General features: G+C 40.1%; 1 protein-coding gene across 3 annotated transcripts in view; it reads left to right on the top strand.

Moving 5' to 3' along the window:
* PRDM5 (PR/SET domain 5) overlaps window positions 1-17,017 on the top strand; it is an 86,547-nt gene that overhangs the window by 16,046 nt on the left and 53,484 nt on the right. For all 3 annotated transcript variants that reach the window (XM_083460342.1, XM_083460343.1, XM_083460341.1), the window contains exons 4-9: window positions 1,777-1,975; window positions 2,913-3,087; window positions 6,260-6,352; window positions 6,650-6,771; window positions 10,619-10,698; window positions 16,344-16,428. In XM_083460342.1, coding sequence (XP_083316468.1) covers window positions 1,777-1,975; window positions 2,913-3,087; window positions 6,260-6,352; window positions 6,650-6,771; window positions 10,619-10,698; window positions 16,344-16,428 — 754 coding nt within the window. The remainder of the gene's footprint in view (window positions 1-1,776; window positions 1,976-2,912; window positions 3,088-6,259; window positions 6,353-6,649; window positions 6,772-10,618; window positions 10,699-16,343; window positions 16,429-17,017) is intronic.

Below are 17,017 nucleotides of genomic sequence, written 5' to 3'. Positions count from 1 at the left end.
TGAACTCCACTGTGAAATACACATCTTGAAGAAAATATGTAATTAATTTTCTTCTCCCCATTCCATCACTGATGTAAGAGCAAAAAATGTGTCTAGTCCTTGAACACTGTTGCTTTTGACAAGTTTTTTCAAATTAAATTGACTTTCCCATTTCATAAATAAGTCATTTTAATCCATTACAGACCTATCTAAGCTTTAGAAGTAAGATATCCCTTGTTGGCAGTTTCAATGAATCTTAGCATATTGCAAATTAAAAATCATTATCTTTCTGTAGCCTCGCAAAGCTTGTCACAAAATATATGGCTATGTACACCGTAAGCAAGGCTCAATTAACTTTACTGGATGTTGATCAGATAAGAGTTATGATTTACGACAGCACTTGGCAGCATTTGCTAGGTAAATGTGATTCTCCTTTTGTTTCCTTTGGAAGAACCCAAAGCACTTTGCTCATCTGATAACGGTTGCCCACGTCTGCATTACCATAAAACCGTTGACTGAACCATTTGAAAGCAGGCCCATGGAAATGAGAGGTGGGCAGAAGCAAGAGGCTTGCAAATTCCAATAAAGCTATAGAGACAGAGCACAGGGCACACTCCATGTTTTGAGAAGACCCTGGGCAAAGTGTCCTCTCATGGACTTCCTCTTATGTAGATATAGGTCCCATTGGGAACACCTGCCCACAGTGTTGGAAGCAGCAGGAGTAGTCCATGGGGGGCTGGGAACTGGCATTGTAAGCTCTCAGAGTTCCATAGTACAACTCCATGGCATCCTGAACAATGTCAGTGGGTGGCTTGCAGACTGTGTCCTGACATCCCAAGGGACCTGCTAGCTGTCTAGGGTGCTGGTGCTGAGCTTGATATACAGCAAAACAAACATCTTTATGTCTTCAAAAGCATGCAAAATTAGTAGCTGGGCTTCCACAGGATACATGATTCCAGCCATCTGGAAATCAGTTACCAACTGAAATTAGGCACACAATTAATATTCTGATATTTAGGCAGCCATTGAAGACATTTTAAAAAGGCTTTTCCTAAAATGTGACTCAGACATTTTATGGACTATTAATTGTACAATTGAATTGCCGAAATGGTTTTATTGCCTCTAGTTCATTGAGTCTACAGGGTTGTTGTTTTTTTGTATTTTATCTTACTACTTTTCCTTCTATCATACACTGCTCTGGAACCTTTGATTGTGAATTGGTTTATAAGTCTGCAAATAGCAAATAAATAAATAAATAAATAAATAAATAAATAAATAAATAAATAACAAACAAGCTCAGTTGTGTCTGACAGGAAAAGTCAGCCTTGTGGTACCTTAATTTACTATGGCACAAACTTTTTAAAAAGTGCAACAAGACTATGTTGTTCCTGCTGGAACTTTTGAGCAATATATTATTTTCAAAACAATGGATGAGATTCAAGTAAATTGGACGATCAAAATGAGCTCTAGTCATGCAGTGGGATTTCCCCCTCTCTCTTCCACCTGTATGCCCCCCAAATCTGCTGTAGGGGGCTGGGGAAACCCCCAGAATGGGTTTAGGGCTTGTGGGGGTGCAGAGAGGAAGGAGAGAGGAGAAAGTCCTATTGCACAAGCAGACCTTGTTCAGCTCATGCATACCCTGCTTAACACTACTATGAATTCCACCTTGTATCTGACAAAAATTACTTGTTCTTGTATCCACTCAGAAACTTAACTTGTCTTTCTTGATGCTTAAAAAATTAATTTAGCTGTATGCTTTCCTAAAGGGACTGTCCAATCTCTTACTTTCCCCAACAGGAAGGAGAAAATATTTTCTACTTAGCTGTTGAGGATATTGAAACAGATACAGAATTGCTGATTGGTTACCTTGACAGCGACATGGAAGAAGTAGAGGAAGAAGAAGAGGAAGTAATTACTAACCAGGAAGAAGATGACAGCATCATCAGCAACAATGGTACCAGCAGCCATAAGGAATTGCAACAAACTAGTGAGAAAGGTATGGATGAAATTAAGCTGAATGGAAATGATGCGCATCTGTTTAAAAGCACACAGTCATTTCTTAATTTAAGAAAACGAGGGGCACCTTTTCTGTATAGCTGAGGATTTTTGGTAATTTCAGTGTTCTGAACAGTTTACAAATTGCAACCTTTGCAGGCTATCAAGACTACTTCAGACTTCGTACCTTATTGCCTCGATAACTACGAAACAGGATTCTATTTTTAAACATTACTGAAAAAAATCACACCTCTCTATGTGACTCTTTTATAAGATTATTTCAGTTTTAAAATATATGTCCTTTCTTAAGTGTCTTAGAAGGCACTCACAGCAAAGGACTTATCTTTGTTTAATGAAATAACATAAAACTCCAAAAAAAATCAAACAGCAGTACATAAATAAGGACTTTACAGAAGTGATAGAATTTACATAAATGATATAATAAAACAGAGCACCGCCCCTCTCCCCCAAGTTCTTTCTTTTAGGTGGTGTCACCACAAAACCTCTTCCTTGAAAGTTGATCTTTCTGTTGGCTGGAAGGAACATTGCCTCATCTTAGTCACCTCAGCAACACAGCAGTCTTCTCAAAAGAGTTGCCACTTAGGAAACGTAAACTTACAGCCCTTTATAATATAAAGAGCACCAGTTCTCTTTCCAACTGTCTGCAGAATTATTATAGCAATGTATGCTAGAGGGTTACACCAAGACAAAGCGATGCAGAAAAATAAGTTGCACAGAAATGAACAATAATTAGATTTCTTTGCTGTTTTCAGATGTCAGCTGAATTAATCATGTTTCTTTCTGCAGTAATATGAACTCACCACAGCTTAAAAATATTGTGGATCCTCCTTCATTAGAGCATTTTCTTAGAATATAATCTTCCAAACATGTTATATGCAGGAAATGATTTTTCTGAATTTTTCTTCTTCGCTGTGCAGATTCTTTTAGTTGCAAAGAGGACCATGCCTGCCCTAACTGTGAATCCAGTTTTGCCAGCCACGAAATCCTAGCTGAACACCTTCAGACGTTGCACCAAAAACCCAGTGAGGAAAAGGAATTCAAATGCAGGAATTGTGGGAAGAAATTCCCTGTTAAGCAAGCTCTGCAGAGGCAGTAAGTCTAAAACATCATAAACTATGATTCCATGTCACTCAGATCATTAACTTGGATTTCTCTTCTTTAGGGGTGCATGAATTGCAAAGTTAGCAAACATTTTTAGACTACTTTAAAATGTACATTTTTGAGCACACACTGAAAACATCTTATACTTGGAATATGACAGAAGTTGTGTGCAGACAGATGCACTGCAAGCAGGTACACTTCTCAGAGAAGTCAGGATTGGCTTTGACTTCCTGCTGAATGTTCACTCAGTGAGAAACCTGGGTTTGTCCTGTGTTGTCTATGAAACAGAAGTTTTGGAGGAGAGGTTTTCTTCTGGGTAGGCTTTCATGTTAGTCTCCCAGCAGTGGCGTAGCGTGGGGGGTGCAGGGGGGGCGGCCACACCGGGTGCAACATCTGGGGGGGGGCGTGCTCACACTCGCAGCTCTATGCCCGAGTGCTAAAATCCACGGGTTAGGGGGCACAAATTACTTGCCTTGCCCCGGGTGCTGACAACCCACGCTACGCCACTGTCTCCCAGCATTCCTTCCAAGTACCACAGCCCATGTTGGCTGTTTTCGCTAAACAATTCCCATCACCCCTAGCTAACAGGACCAGGGTCATGGATGATGGGAATTGTAGTCCCAAACATCTGGAGGGCCGGAGTTTGCCTATGCCTGATTTTGGATAATGCAACAAGCTTGGGGAACATCATCATAGCTATGAATGTATGGGTTCTGTATGGGTTGGGTGGAGCCATCTTCCTGACAGTGACATCACTGCTGCTTACCTGGAGGCAGATGGGATGGGACAGAGAGACTGCAAAGTTGGGGTCACCAACTAGAGAGTGGTGGCCCCACCAGTGTCTCTACACAGTCCCAACCTTGCCACCACCTTGACTCTTGACAACCTGGTCCAGGTAAGAACAGCAAAGCCAGTCAAGGTAAAGGACCCCTGGACGGTTAAGTCCAAGTTTTGGGAGAGCATCTGTGTCCCACCACAAACTCCACTACTAGTTCACCTTCACCTTTCCTTCCAATGTTCTCTAATATTGTGGGTGCTGTAGACTCTTTGAATGCAGCGTGGAATCAAGACAACTCCACTGAAAGCACAGCACACTGATTGCGCTAAATTGTATAAACCCAAAAAAGCCCAAGTAAGTTATGAACACTCATAAGGACTCATAAGAATTGGCACCTCAGATAAGTTTCAGCTGTCATTATTTCTCCCCAAAATGCAAAAAATCAGCAAACAAGCCCCGTGATGTCACATAATATTTATTGTACATAGAAATTGCATACGACTCTTAATATCAAGGTTGTGGGTTCGAGTCTCCCATTGAACAAAGGATCCCTGCATTGCAGGGGGCTGGACTAGATGACCCTCACAGTCCCTCCAATTCAATGAAAACAGAAGAGAACAATTAAAATTGAATTAATAGCAAATAAAATCACATAACCAGAAGATCAAACTTGCAGCCTATTTGTAACATATTAAAATGAGAAAAGATACTATGTTTTAAAGGTATACATAAAGCAGCTATAGGAAGACAATTTGCAAGAGGTTATTAAGTCTGACATCAATATATATAGAGAGAAATACATTTTGTTTCTCTTCAGGGGCTTCAGGATGTGAAAATATTCCATATTTTAATTGTGTATTTTGTTTTTGAAAAAGCAACCCTGGGAATGTGTTTGAAGTGCAGAGGAAAATTTCTTAAGTAAATATTGTACATTGGAGCAGCAGCAGACCTCTGGAAATTATACAGGGCGTACAACACACAGTTCCTCTTTCCAGCAGAAATGGAACATTTTCTCCCCCATTGATTTGCATTCTGAGACACAATCTTTGTAAAAAGCAACCGTTTAAATAAAATGGGCATGGTTTCCTACCAAAGCAGGAATTTTAGATGTTTTCTGTATATTGGTGTATATTATAAACAACGTATATGTAAGTAGATCACTGGAATGTAGTGGATTTATAGAGATCCATTGTGAATCCAATTGTTTTGGATGTGTTAACGTTTGTGGAAGAGGAAAAGAATGAAGGGTTTTCAAAGGTTTATGTTGTAGCTGTTAATCCCAACATGTTTCAGAAATAGTTTTCCTTCTTCACAGGCATTTTTTTTTGTCAGAATACCACAGAAAAATACTATTGCGTTCTGCAGCCTTGAAAATATGGAAGCCACCCCAAAAACTTTATTTTTGTTTTGACTGGGCTAATGGGAGTTGTAGTCCAAAATAGATTTTGCTGAGATTAGATTAAAACTTGATTGTTGATTTGTGTTGTTATCGTGATCTCCCCTTCAAGACACCTAGTAAATTAAAAACAACAACAAAAAGTATATATATAATTTAACTATAAACTTTGTAAATAAGCTTACAGTGGTACTTCGGGTTAAGAACTTTATTCGTTCTGGAGGTCCGTTCTTAACCTGAAACTGTTCTTAACCGGAGGTACCACTTTAGCTAATAGGGCCTCCCGCTGCCACTGCTGCCACCACTGCGTGATTTCTGTTCTCATCCTGAAGCAAAGTTCTTAACCCAAGGTACTATTTCTGGGTTAGCAGGTCTGTAACCTGAAGCGTCTGTAACCTGGGGTACCACTGTACTCAATTTAAATAGCATACATTGTTGCATTAAGATGGCTAAACTACAAATTAAGTGGCTCGCCGTAATATTCTTCATTTCCTTCAATAATTCATATATAGTGGTACCTCGGTTTAAGAACAGTCCTGTTTATGAACAGTTCAGTTTATAAGCTCTGCAAAACCGGAAGTAGTGTTCTGGTTTGCGAACTTTACCTTGGTCTACAAATGAAAACTGAATGTTGGAAGGGCACCGGCGGTGGGAGACCTCATTAGGGAAAGCGCGCCTCGGTTTAAGAATGGATTCGGTTTAAGAACGGACTTCAGGAACGGATTAAGTTCATAAACCGAGGTACCACTGTGTATGTATGTATGTATGTATGTATGTATGGATGTATGTATACACACACACATTTCCCGCTTGAACAAATATCCCAGGATGTGTGGGAAGCCAGTCAATCCCTGAAAACTAATTGACCTTGGAATGTTTGACTTCTGTTTTATTTTGGAAAACAAAGAAACATAGCATAAATGTGGATGGCATCAAACGCCCACACAATTTAAGCAAATTCGTATATTTTCTTTTGTCTTTCCTGACAGTGTTCTCCAGTGCACAGAGAATGTCAACCCGGGAGATCGTTCGAGAAGTTTTCAGTGTTCTGTTTGCAACACATCCTTCAGCTCAGAATTGAGGTTCCATGTCAGAATTACTGGACTGCTCTCATCCTGCTGCTGACCTCCCTCTTGCATGCTTGCTTGCTTTTCAAGTTCCTTAGTTGTTTTCTGAACCCTAACTGTGCAAGACGAGAAATGCTTTCATGCCTACCTGCAGTAGGTTATGCATGAAGTGACCCCAGAAGTCTTCTGCGCAGCATGTGTTAAGCGCACTCAAAATGCCTGCTGAGAGGCTGATTCTTTTTGGAGAGGGGGGAAGTATCTTATTTCTTGATGTATTATTTTTTCCCCACTCTCCCAACTCTCCAACATCAGCTACGAGCAACACAAAGAAGCATGCCGAGGTGATGCCAGGTTCGTATGCAAGGCTGACAGCTGCGGGAAGAGGTTCAAGAGCAAGGATGCTCTGAAAAAACACAAGGAAAATGTGCACACTGGTAAGCATAAAAGGTTGAAATCACCGGTGTTTAGGGAATCACTTTCCAGCGTTCAAATTTCCTGAGCTGAATCTGGATTCAAGAAAATGTCGGCCTATCTGTGGCTACTAACTGGGAAAACCAAAGTGTTCAGAGGAAGAGAATGAGAGGTCCATGTTCAGCTCCATGTTGAGAGCCAGTGTGGTGTAGTGGTTAAGAGCGATAGACTTGCAGTCTGGGGAACCGGGTTCGCGTCTCCGCTCCTCCACATGCAGCTGCTGGGTGACCTTGGGCTAGTCACACTTCTCTGAAGTCTCTCAGCCCCACTCACCTCACAGAGTGTTTGTTGTGGGGGAGGAAGGGAAAGGAGAATGTTAGCCACTTTGAGACTCCTTCGGGTAGTGATAAAGCGGGATATCAAATCCAAACTCTTCTCTTCTTCTTCTTCTTCAGAAGCAGGACACTTGAGTACCAGTTTGTGGAAAGAAACACAAGCACATGTTTTATCACTATCATCTGGGCTAGTGTCAGCCCAGAGTACCCTTCTCAAAGGCAGTCGGCTGTGATTTTCAATCAGGGAGTGCGCTGTTGCATTTAGATCCCGTTGGTGGGCTTTCCATGGACATCTGATTGGCCACTGTGAGAACAGGATGTTGGCCAAAGATGGACCTTTGGCCTGATTTGGCAGGGCTCTTCTCATGTTCTTGGGTAGCTGCATCATCTCAGGATGGCCAGAACTGATGTCCATGCCAGTTTGGTTCTTCCTGCTATTCCCCTGGCTGCGTGCTGGGCTTACCTGAGTGGCAGTCATTGGGTGCGGGAATTTTAACATGATGAGCGGTTTTCACAGATCCAGCTACTGCTGCCAGGTGAGCCTGTGAGACACTGACTGGCCAAGTTCACAGATGACCATTCACCTCCCCCCCCCCACAACCCCCCTGACAATCATTGTGGGCTTCCTAAGAACAACTGGTTAGTTATTGTTGAAGACAGTGCTGGACTAGGCGAAACTGGATATCCTTATGTGCTTCCGTTTTGAAACTGTTGGACAGACATGGTTCAGAGCATTACAAGGTTACACTTTTGCATGCTACCTGGAATGCACAGGGGAGGGCTGATGATCCTTCACTACATTTGAGTCTCTATGCTTTAAATCAAACTATGACTTGAAAGGGGCAGCCTCCCTAATCTGTAGTGTAATATTGGACCATAGTATGAGAAATTATGGAAGTTTAAAGCAGATGTGGCAGGCAGAGTTAAGAGAAAAGGTAAGAGGCTCACAGGTGGGACACTGTCTGGCAAAGTCACTCTTTAAATATGGTACCTGCATGCCTAGAGGAAGCCTCCCTAAAAATCATCTTCCACTGGTATTGGACACCAATAAGACTAGCTGAAATAAACCACAGGCTGTCTTTCCATCTGTACTGGAAAGGGTGTTGGAAGCCTGGGTATTATATTCATGTATGAGGGAAGTGCAGCATTGTTCAAAAATTCTAGATCAATGTTTTCACAGTTGTTTCTATTATTATTTCTAAGCAACCCTTGAAGACTAATCAAGTCTTAGCACTCCTCCTACTGGATCTTAGCTCAAGTTGTGCTAAGGGTAACACAAACAATTAATTGGTTTTCTTCTTACTGTGGATTTTTGAGGGAGTTTTTAAAAAGTTTCATAAGGAAACTTGCACATTTGACTTTTCCAGCACTGTAAAGATGGCCACCGTTTTACTTTTAAGACATAGAACAGACATGTAATGTTGGCAGTGGCTCACAGATTAGCCTGAAGCATAATTGGGATGAGTGGAAACTTTTCTTGGTATTAGTTAATTATGTTAAAGGGCAGAGGAAAACATGTATTACAGATTCAAATCAGAAGAGGTTTGGGTGTGCTTTCAATTTATTTATGACAGGAAAATCTAAGAGATATGTGTAAACTTCCAGAAACTAATGGAATTGGAAACCTTGTTTCCTGCACATGTCTGAACCTCCAAAAGAAGCCACTAGCCCTTACTTGGCTTGTAGAACTTGGCAGGGAGAAAATATAATAGTGACACAGATGGTAGTTTAGCACCAGAACCTGGGACAGTAGCACTGTTGGAGCTGGAGGCAAGACTGAGACCCCATCCGCTCTGTATGTTTAAAGGGGTATCATACCACTTAAACATTCATGGCTTCTCCCAAAGAATCCTAAGAACAGCAGTTTGTCAAGGGTGCTGAGAGTTGTTAAGAGACACCTATCTCCCTGACAGACATACAGTTCTCAGAGTGGCTTAATAGTTAGACCCTCATCCGAGGGAACTCTGGTAATTGCAGAGGGCCTTCTCGGTAGTGGCACCAGCACTGTGGAATGCCCTCCCATAAGATGTCATGGAAATAAACAACTATCTGACCTTTAGAAGACATTTGAAGACAGCCCTGTTTAGGGAAGTTTTTAATGTTCGAAGTTTTATTCTGTTTTTAATGTTCTGTTGAAAGCCACCCAGAGTGGCTGGGGAAACCCAGCCAGATGGGCGGGTTATAAATTATTATTATTATTATTATTATTATTATTATTATTATTATTATTATTTGTTGTTGTTGTTGTTGTTGTTGTTGTTGTTGTTGTTGTTGTTGTTATAGCTTTTGGAAGGAAATAGAGGTCTCCTAACAACTCTCAGCATCCCTAACTAACTACAATTCCAAGGATTCTATGGGAAGCCATGACTGTTTCAAGTGGTATGATACTTGTTTAAATGGTGTGAATGTGGCCAAAAAAATTTATGATATGGCTGCCTACCATATGTGAAGCGAATAATCTGGAGTGTTGCTCCAGTGCTGGTCTGAAACGTGTTGAAGGCTGAAGTACCCCTGCAGGACACATCTGTTCCAGGATGTAACTTTGATTAAAGAGGCCACCCTCTTTTTCTTGACTGAACTTAGGTCAAGCTGGTATGTCTTCTGCAAAGGTACGATGCCAAGAGCTGAGAGAGTTTCTGGGAGAAGTTGGCAAGAAAACATTTTCCATTTCATTTCACTCTTAATTTGCATACCACCTTTCCATATTACTATACACAAGTTTGCAAGCTGAAGAAACAATGAAATAGACAGCAAAGATCACACATATGATCCAATACAAAAAAAGTCATTATAAAAACATAACTTTAAAATAAACATTATTGGGAGCAGGGGTAGAGAAAGCACAGTACATTTTTATTCATCTTCTGTGGAGATGCCTGCAAGAATCACAGTATCACTGTCTGAAGTCTGAAATGGTCTTCAGTTTATTGACCCTCATCCAGTCTATTACTGACTCTGGACGCTGTTTCAACTCTTCCACAGCATTGCCTGAATTCACTGAGACTCATTTAAGCCTATGGGACAAAATCATTGTAAACTATGGACTATGGCTACCTTCACTAACCTGGTTCCCTTCAGATGTTTGGGAGTTGTAGTCTAAAACATTTGGAGGGCGGAAGATTGGTGAAAGCTAAACTATGGATTTATTCCTCATAATTGCTTATTGTAAACACAGCACTTTTAAAAAATAATCAGTAACTGATAACTAAACTCTTGTGGCATTCTGAACTGGAGGCTGATAAATGGATATGTTCTCATTGATTATATTAGGTGATATAATATAATTGGATAGCTTTATTTATTTATTTTTTAAGCAGCCAAAGCTTTCTTGGAGCTACATTCCACAGGCCAAAACTTCTGTAGGGCACCCACAGAGCTGTCCTGTAACATAATACATTTGAGGTGGGGTAACAGTGTAAAATTCTTGTGTCCATCAAATGGCCTGTGAAAAATGGCACAGGCAGTGAAAACATTTGGACTCTTCCTTTGTACTTCTTTATTAAAGCTGTTGGTGGTATTTTTGTTTCTGGCTTAGGAAACTCTAGGAAGAGGCTGATGTGCTCAGTGTGCAATAAGAGGTGTTCTTCAGCAACAAATCTTCAAGAGCATCGAAAGGTCAGTAAAATGAAGGCTGACCCCCAGCAGGCTGTGACTCTGCCGAGGTAGAAGGCCATAGAGTAGGGTCGCTAGAGAGCTGCTGAAATTCAGACTATCGTTTTTCTCATGTTCACAAAGACAGTAGTCTGCTTAGATCCTGAGATTTTTATTTTCACAACCACACAGTAAATGAAAAGAAAATGATCTTTTGTTTCTCTTCTTTTCTTTCGTTTGCTGTGATCAGGACTTTATCTTTCTGTTACGTTTTCATTTTTCAGTCAAATTCCATGTAGAACACTGAATATATTCTGAACCCATTAAACTTAAAAAACCCTAAGAGAATAATTGGATAACTGGCAAATCCACATAAGGAATTAATTTCTTTTAACAGAAGCCCACTGCATATTGTTTGTACTGCTAAAGGCTATTAATGCTAAGAGTCAAAGCAGAAAGTAGCGTGCAACAAAAATAATCAGGATTTAAAAGAAAAGAAAAGCTTACTGCTCTAACCTTCACAATTTATGGAAATGAAGCAAAAAGGTATCTCTGCAAATAGGTATCTGTTTACCTGGTATGCAAAATGCACTTTGCTTCTGCTTGTGACAGATTGAGGGGAGACACTAGCTCTGATCCTGCAAATCTTGTTCAAAATACCTCTGGCATTTTGAGATTTTTCTAGGTATCAGCCACACATTTGCAAGCTAATCAGGTACTCTTAATTGCTAGAAACAGATTTTTAAAATGAAAAGTGACGTTCTCATTTTTTTTGTATAATACCAAATTCTGCGCTTATACTGTTTAAATATTTTCTATTCAAAAAGTGCATCTAAACTATTTTTAGTTGACCTAAACTAAATCACATTTTGGGGGCATCCTTTTATGTGTAGAAGAACTTGCAGTTGTTGCAACTTCAGGACACTGAAGACAAAAAGACATTTGCTGAAAATTCATAGGGCAATTTAATTGCATCAATAAGCACCCTTTAACTGCGTTAATAAACCTGCCTGAATTTCACTTCAGTTTGCTTGGGTTTTTGTCAGGTTTCTTCTGCTGCCTGCCCTTATTCTTTGCCAGTGTTATTGATTGCCAGACTTTATATCTTGTTTTGCAGCAACACCAAGTCATAGGACCTATTATAAGAATCCCAGCAGCAGCATAAATAACCAGTCTCTCTGCAACTCAGCAATGTTGCCTCCATGCTTACTCCAAGCCACTGTATGCTAGTACCATATAAAGGGTTTTTTGGGGGGCCAGGGGAGATTTTGGGTATCTTTTATTTACGTAAAAATAGCTTTAGTGAGAGTTTTGAGGGTTTATGTGGCAAATAAGGCACAGCTGGTAAGACGGATTCTATTATTTAGGCTGCATTTATTACAGTTCGATACTGGAAAGAGATGAAAATCTTCTGTAGATTTTCTTTTAAAAACTCTTTTAAAATATATTGTTTGCATTAATCTTCTTCTGACCTTTTAGCTGAAAACAGTCTTCAGAAAGGAATGTTTGAAGATTTTTTACTTTGTGTCTAGCTGAGTATCACATCGGGGGTAGGAGCTCATTGCTCGTAAAACCTGGTTTAAGATCTGGTCTTATAAGAAGAAAGGTGGTTGTGTTTCCCTCTTTATTTTACAAATATCCCAGAAAGCCATAAACTGGAAAATCATTCCTTTGAGCTGTACAATTAAGTTCTACTTAAAGCTATGGCATTGAGATTATGTGGTGAATCAGCTGCATCGATGGCCACATAGGGTTCCACCATTGTAGGCATTTGTTGCTGGGAGAATCATGCCAAATACAGACTGTATGTCTGAACAAGTTCACCTAAATGCAGGTCTGCATCAGCATACGGAAAGTCCACTTCATTTTGTGGCAGCTGCCTTTCACAACCAGCTTGTTCTTTGGAGTGGTGGTATCCGTTACAGTTTAACCACATTTGGTTCATGCTAATTCAGCTGTACCTGTGAAAGGTGTGGCAGTCTGGATAGGCCTTTAGGTCTGTTGTTCTGACTGCCTGAAGATCAACTACAACATAGTGGCAAATAAGGGTCAATACTCCACTAAGTTATTATAAAATTTAGTGATCTTAGGCATATGAAACAAGGACCGGCCTTATCATTGGACCATCTAGCCCAGCCTTTTTCAACCTTGGATCCCTGATGTTAGATTACAACTCACATCATGCCTAACCATTGGCAAAACTGGCTGGAGATGATGGGAGTTGCAGTCTGATCTAGCCAATGCTACAGTCTTGGGTAACCTTTGACCCTCCAAATGTTTTTGGACTACAACGCACATTATCGCTGGTATTGGCTGGGACTGATGGGAATTGAGAGTCCAACAATATCTGAAGCTCCAAAGGTTCCCCAACCCTGCAATATGATCTACTTAGACTAGCAACAGAAGTTTTCAAGGTCTCAGGCACAGTTGTGCCAGCCCTGCTGACCAGGATCCTTTTAATTGGTTTAGGACTTCGGTTACACCAAGCATGTGCCCTACAGTGGTACCTCGGGTTAAGTACCGTATTTTTCGCTCTATAACACGCACCCGACCATAACACGCACGTAGTTTTTAGAGGAGGAAAATCCGTAGGCATGCCACCCGTAGGCATTTCCTCCATAACACGCACAGACATTTCCCCTTACTTTCTAGGAGGAAAAAAGTGAGTGTTATGGTGCAAAAAATACGGTACTTAATTCGTTCTGGAGGTCCATTCTTAACCTGGAACTGTTCTTAACCTGAAGCACCACTTCAGCTAATGGGGCCTCCTGCTGCCGCCGCACCGCCGGATCACAATTTCTGTTCTTATCCTGAAGCAAAGTTCTTAACCTGAAGCACTATTTCTGGGTTAGCGGAGTCTGTAACCTGAAGCGTCTATAACCTGAAGCGTATGTAACCCAAGGTATCACTGTATTAATAGGTTCCTGTGACTTGAAAACAAAATGCCAACTGAAAACATCCCTTAAAATTCAGACCTATGAGGATTCTTTTGTTTCCAGTGCAGAGTCTAGGTTACCTGTATACTAATTTACCTGTCCTTCACATTTTTAATATTATTTCTAAGCAGTTTGTTTAATAGCTACCTTCAAAGGCAAAAAACTGATGCAAATCCAGGAACAGTTTTTGGAGGGTAGTGATACAAAATGAGAAATCTCTTTCACAGACATATAGTTGTGAAGTTAATTCCTGCATAAAGCCTAGAACTAGCCAGCTATTTCGAATTGTCTTAAAAGTTTGAAAGGTCAGATCACATTGCTTGGATTAGTGAATCTCTTTAGGGGCTTATAGTATTAGTTGAGTTCTAAGGAAAAACAATCAGGCAGATTTATGGACTGTAAGTCAAAGTCTGTCAGGAGTTACCCAATCTGAGGGGTATCCCTAAACATTGCTATGCAAGTATTTCAGAGAGTGTTACTTGTTCTGTAATTATTCTTTCCTCTTGATTTTCTTCCAACTGTTTTTTGGTTGATTTTCATGTTGCTGCTGCACACATAAGGTTTTTTTGGTTTGGGGTTTTTTGAAGGCCAAAGGACACCTTTCTACTCACCAAACCAGTAGATTAAAGGACAAACTAGGTGTGATGGCAGCAGCTTTTAATGTGTCTGCTTCCTTTGCCTAAAGAGCAAGGGGGAATCTTAAAGGACCCCTGACCATTAGGTCCAGTCGTGACCGACTCTGGGGTTGCGGCGCTCATCTCGCTTTATTGGCCGAGGGAGCCGGCGTACAGCTTCCGGGTCATGTGGCCAGCATGACTAAGCCGCTTCTGGCGAACCAGAGCAGCGCACGGAAACGCCGTTTACCTTCCCGCTGGAGCGGTACCTATTTATCTACTTGCATTTTGACATGCTTTCAAACTGCTAGGTGGGCAGGAGCAGGGACCAAGCAACGGGAGCTCACCCCGTCACAGGGATTCGAACCGCCAACCTTCTGATCGGCAAGTCCTAGGCTCTGTGGTTTAACCCACAGCGCCACCTGTGTCAAGGGGGAATCTTACCTCAACAATAAAAAAGCACATAGGAAAGAGGTCCTGAACCCTGATGCTCTGGGGACCTTTTGCAGTTCCCTGGTTAAATTTGTACCCCATTATTCCTCCCAACAGAGCCCAGGTGAGCAAACAGCAAAATATTTAAACATAATTAATGTTTTGTGTTCTGTTTTCCTCTTTGAGGAGATTAGAAATTTCCACATCCACTTTAGATAACCCTCAGTTTCCTATTATGTCCAGATCCTAACTTTGGCTAACATAGTTAAGATTAACAACAGTTTGGGTTTGGATATTACAACAAGTAGTGGTTAATCTAAAATGGAAGCAAAAATATCTGAATTTATCACTGTGGCTGCACTCAGAGGAGGAGGGGGACAATAAACATCTGGATTTTGCTGTAGCTCATTCTCATAATGTACAGGCCTACATTTTTGAGAAATTAAAAAGAATGCTCTATCGAGGCATGATGCTGTACCCAGATTATGACACCATGCAAAATTTATGGTGCTGTAATTTTCCTTCTGACCCCAGTCCTAACACGGAAGTGGGAATTTGGAGCAGACTCTTGATTATATTAAACATTGGGCATCTTATTGGTTTCAAGTTCCACAAAGGTCTATCTGGAACAAATAATTACATGGGGGGGAAAGCTTTTCATAGAAATATCAAAACCACATAAAAATTATGTCTGCAGCAACATTTGGAATCACAGGTTTCTTGGAAAGCAGAGAAGAAAAGCAAATGTAGAGAAAGAGGTCAAATATATCATCTAGTTTTGAATTCAGTCATACTCATAGTACCCCCATTGAAATTATGGAACGAAGGTGCTAAATCCATACTGTGGTTATCACCTAGTTGGTTATCATGCAAAGTTAATCTATGTCAAGTTCACCTTTGGAAAGTTTGGCAAATTATTTTTTGTCCTTTTTAATAAGACAAATGAAGATTTCTGAAACTGTCACTTTTAAAAAATGAAGAAATATGTTCATTTCAGGCTACACAGACCTTGGTTAGGCTCAAGCAATTCGGACAATTAGTGTTTTTTGTCTCCAGACATCTTTGTCCAGAAGCTTGGTACTCAAAGAACGGTAATATAGAGTTATATTTACATTTTTAAAATCATTGCTACTTTGGAAAATATGATAGTAGCCAAGAGAATGATTTCCAGTGCAATTCTTATGCAAGTTTACTAAGAAATGACTGCCACTGTATTCAATAGGGCTTACTCTCTGGTAAGTATGACTAGTGTTTATGAGTACATTAGACTATAATTATATTCTTCTTAGAAGTCAGTGCACATTATTGAAATGTTCTCTGTATTTTCAGGCTTTATGCTAGAAGAAAAAGGTTATGTATAAAAATTGCCTATTCTGAGAGAATTTTTTTTTGGGGGGGTGAACACATATTCTACAGTAGTTCTAGAAATGTTGATTTTTAATTTTTTAAAGAGTGGGTTATGGATTGTGGACTGTGAGGTAATTTTTGTTCACTGGAATGAACTTTTTAATTTTGGAAATGTGGTTGTTAAGCAAAGGAGTTAAGGAAGGAAGTACATCCATGAGAATTAGCATAGCTCCGAGCTAAGGAATAATTACAGTCTATTTGAGATGTTCTTTTATTAGCTTAAGATGTGTGATCTTGTGTAAGACACATACTTAATTATCATTAAATACTCATATTGCAGGTTCATGAGATCTTTGAGTGTCAGGAATGTGACAAGAAATTTATTTCAGCTAACCAGCTAAAACGCCATATGATTACTCACTCAGGTAAAAACCTTTTTCTTTTTTTATTAAATCAAGCTTCACATAATACCTTGAATTGCTATTGTATATATTTTTGTTATTGTATTGGGCTTTGCATTAACAAACAGGTAAGACCTAATAATGAGGCTCTTTGGTAGTTGGTTCCATAACCTAGTTTTGTCAATTTAAGTGGAGGGAAGTCTGTGGCCCTCCAGATGTTGTTGGATTCCACTGCCCTTCAGGTCAGGAATAATGGGATTTGTGGCCCCAACATCTGGAGAGGTTCAGTTTATTCATCCCTGATTTAAGATGGCTGTTCACATGAATAAGGCATGTAGCGCAGCTCTGAACACTTGCTTGTTACACTTGCTTCCATTGTAAGTGTGTTTGGAGTTTTGGCAGCCTAAAAATGATTTAGCTAAAAGGACTGATTTAATTGGTTTGAGAGTTTCAGCCAACGCATATAATCCTAATACTTTACAATTAATAGGTTGAGCGTTTCCTTTTAGAAAACCCCAAGTTTATTATATAGGCTCCTGCTTCCACATATCTTTTTTCTTCTTGGACACACTTGCATCATGATATTTGCCTTGAAACTTGATTGAATAGTTAT

Source organism: Podarcis liolepis (assembly GCF_965112155.1).
Source record: "Podarcis liolepis genome assembly, chromosome: 9".
Taxonomy (NCBI): domain Eukaryota; kingdom Metazoa; phylum Chordata; class Lepidosauria; order Squamata; family Lacertidae; genus Podarcis; species Podarcis liolepis.
Note: the sequence above shows the minus strand (reverse complement) of the source record. Positions and strands in the feature narration are given on the sequence as shown.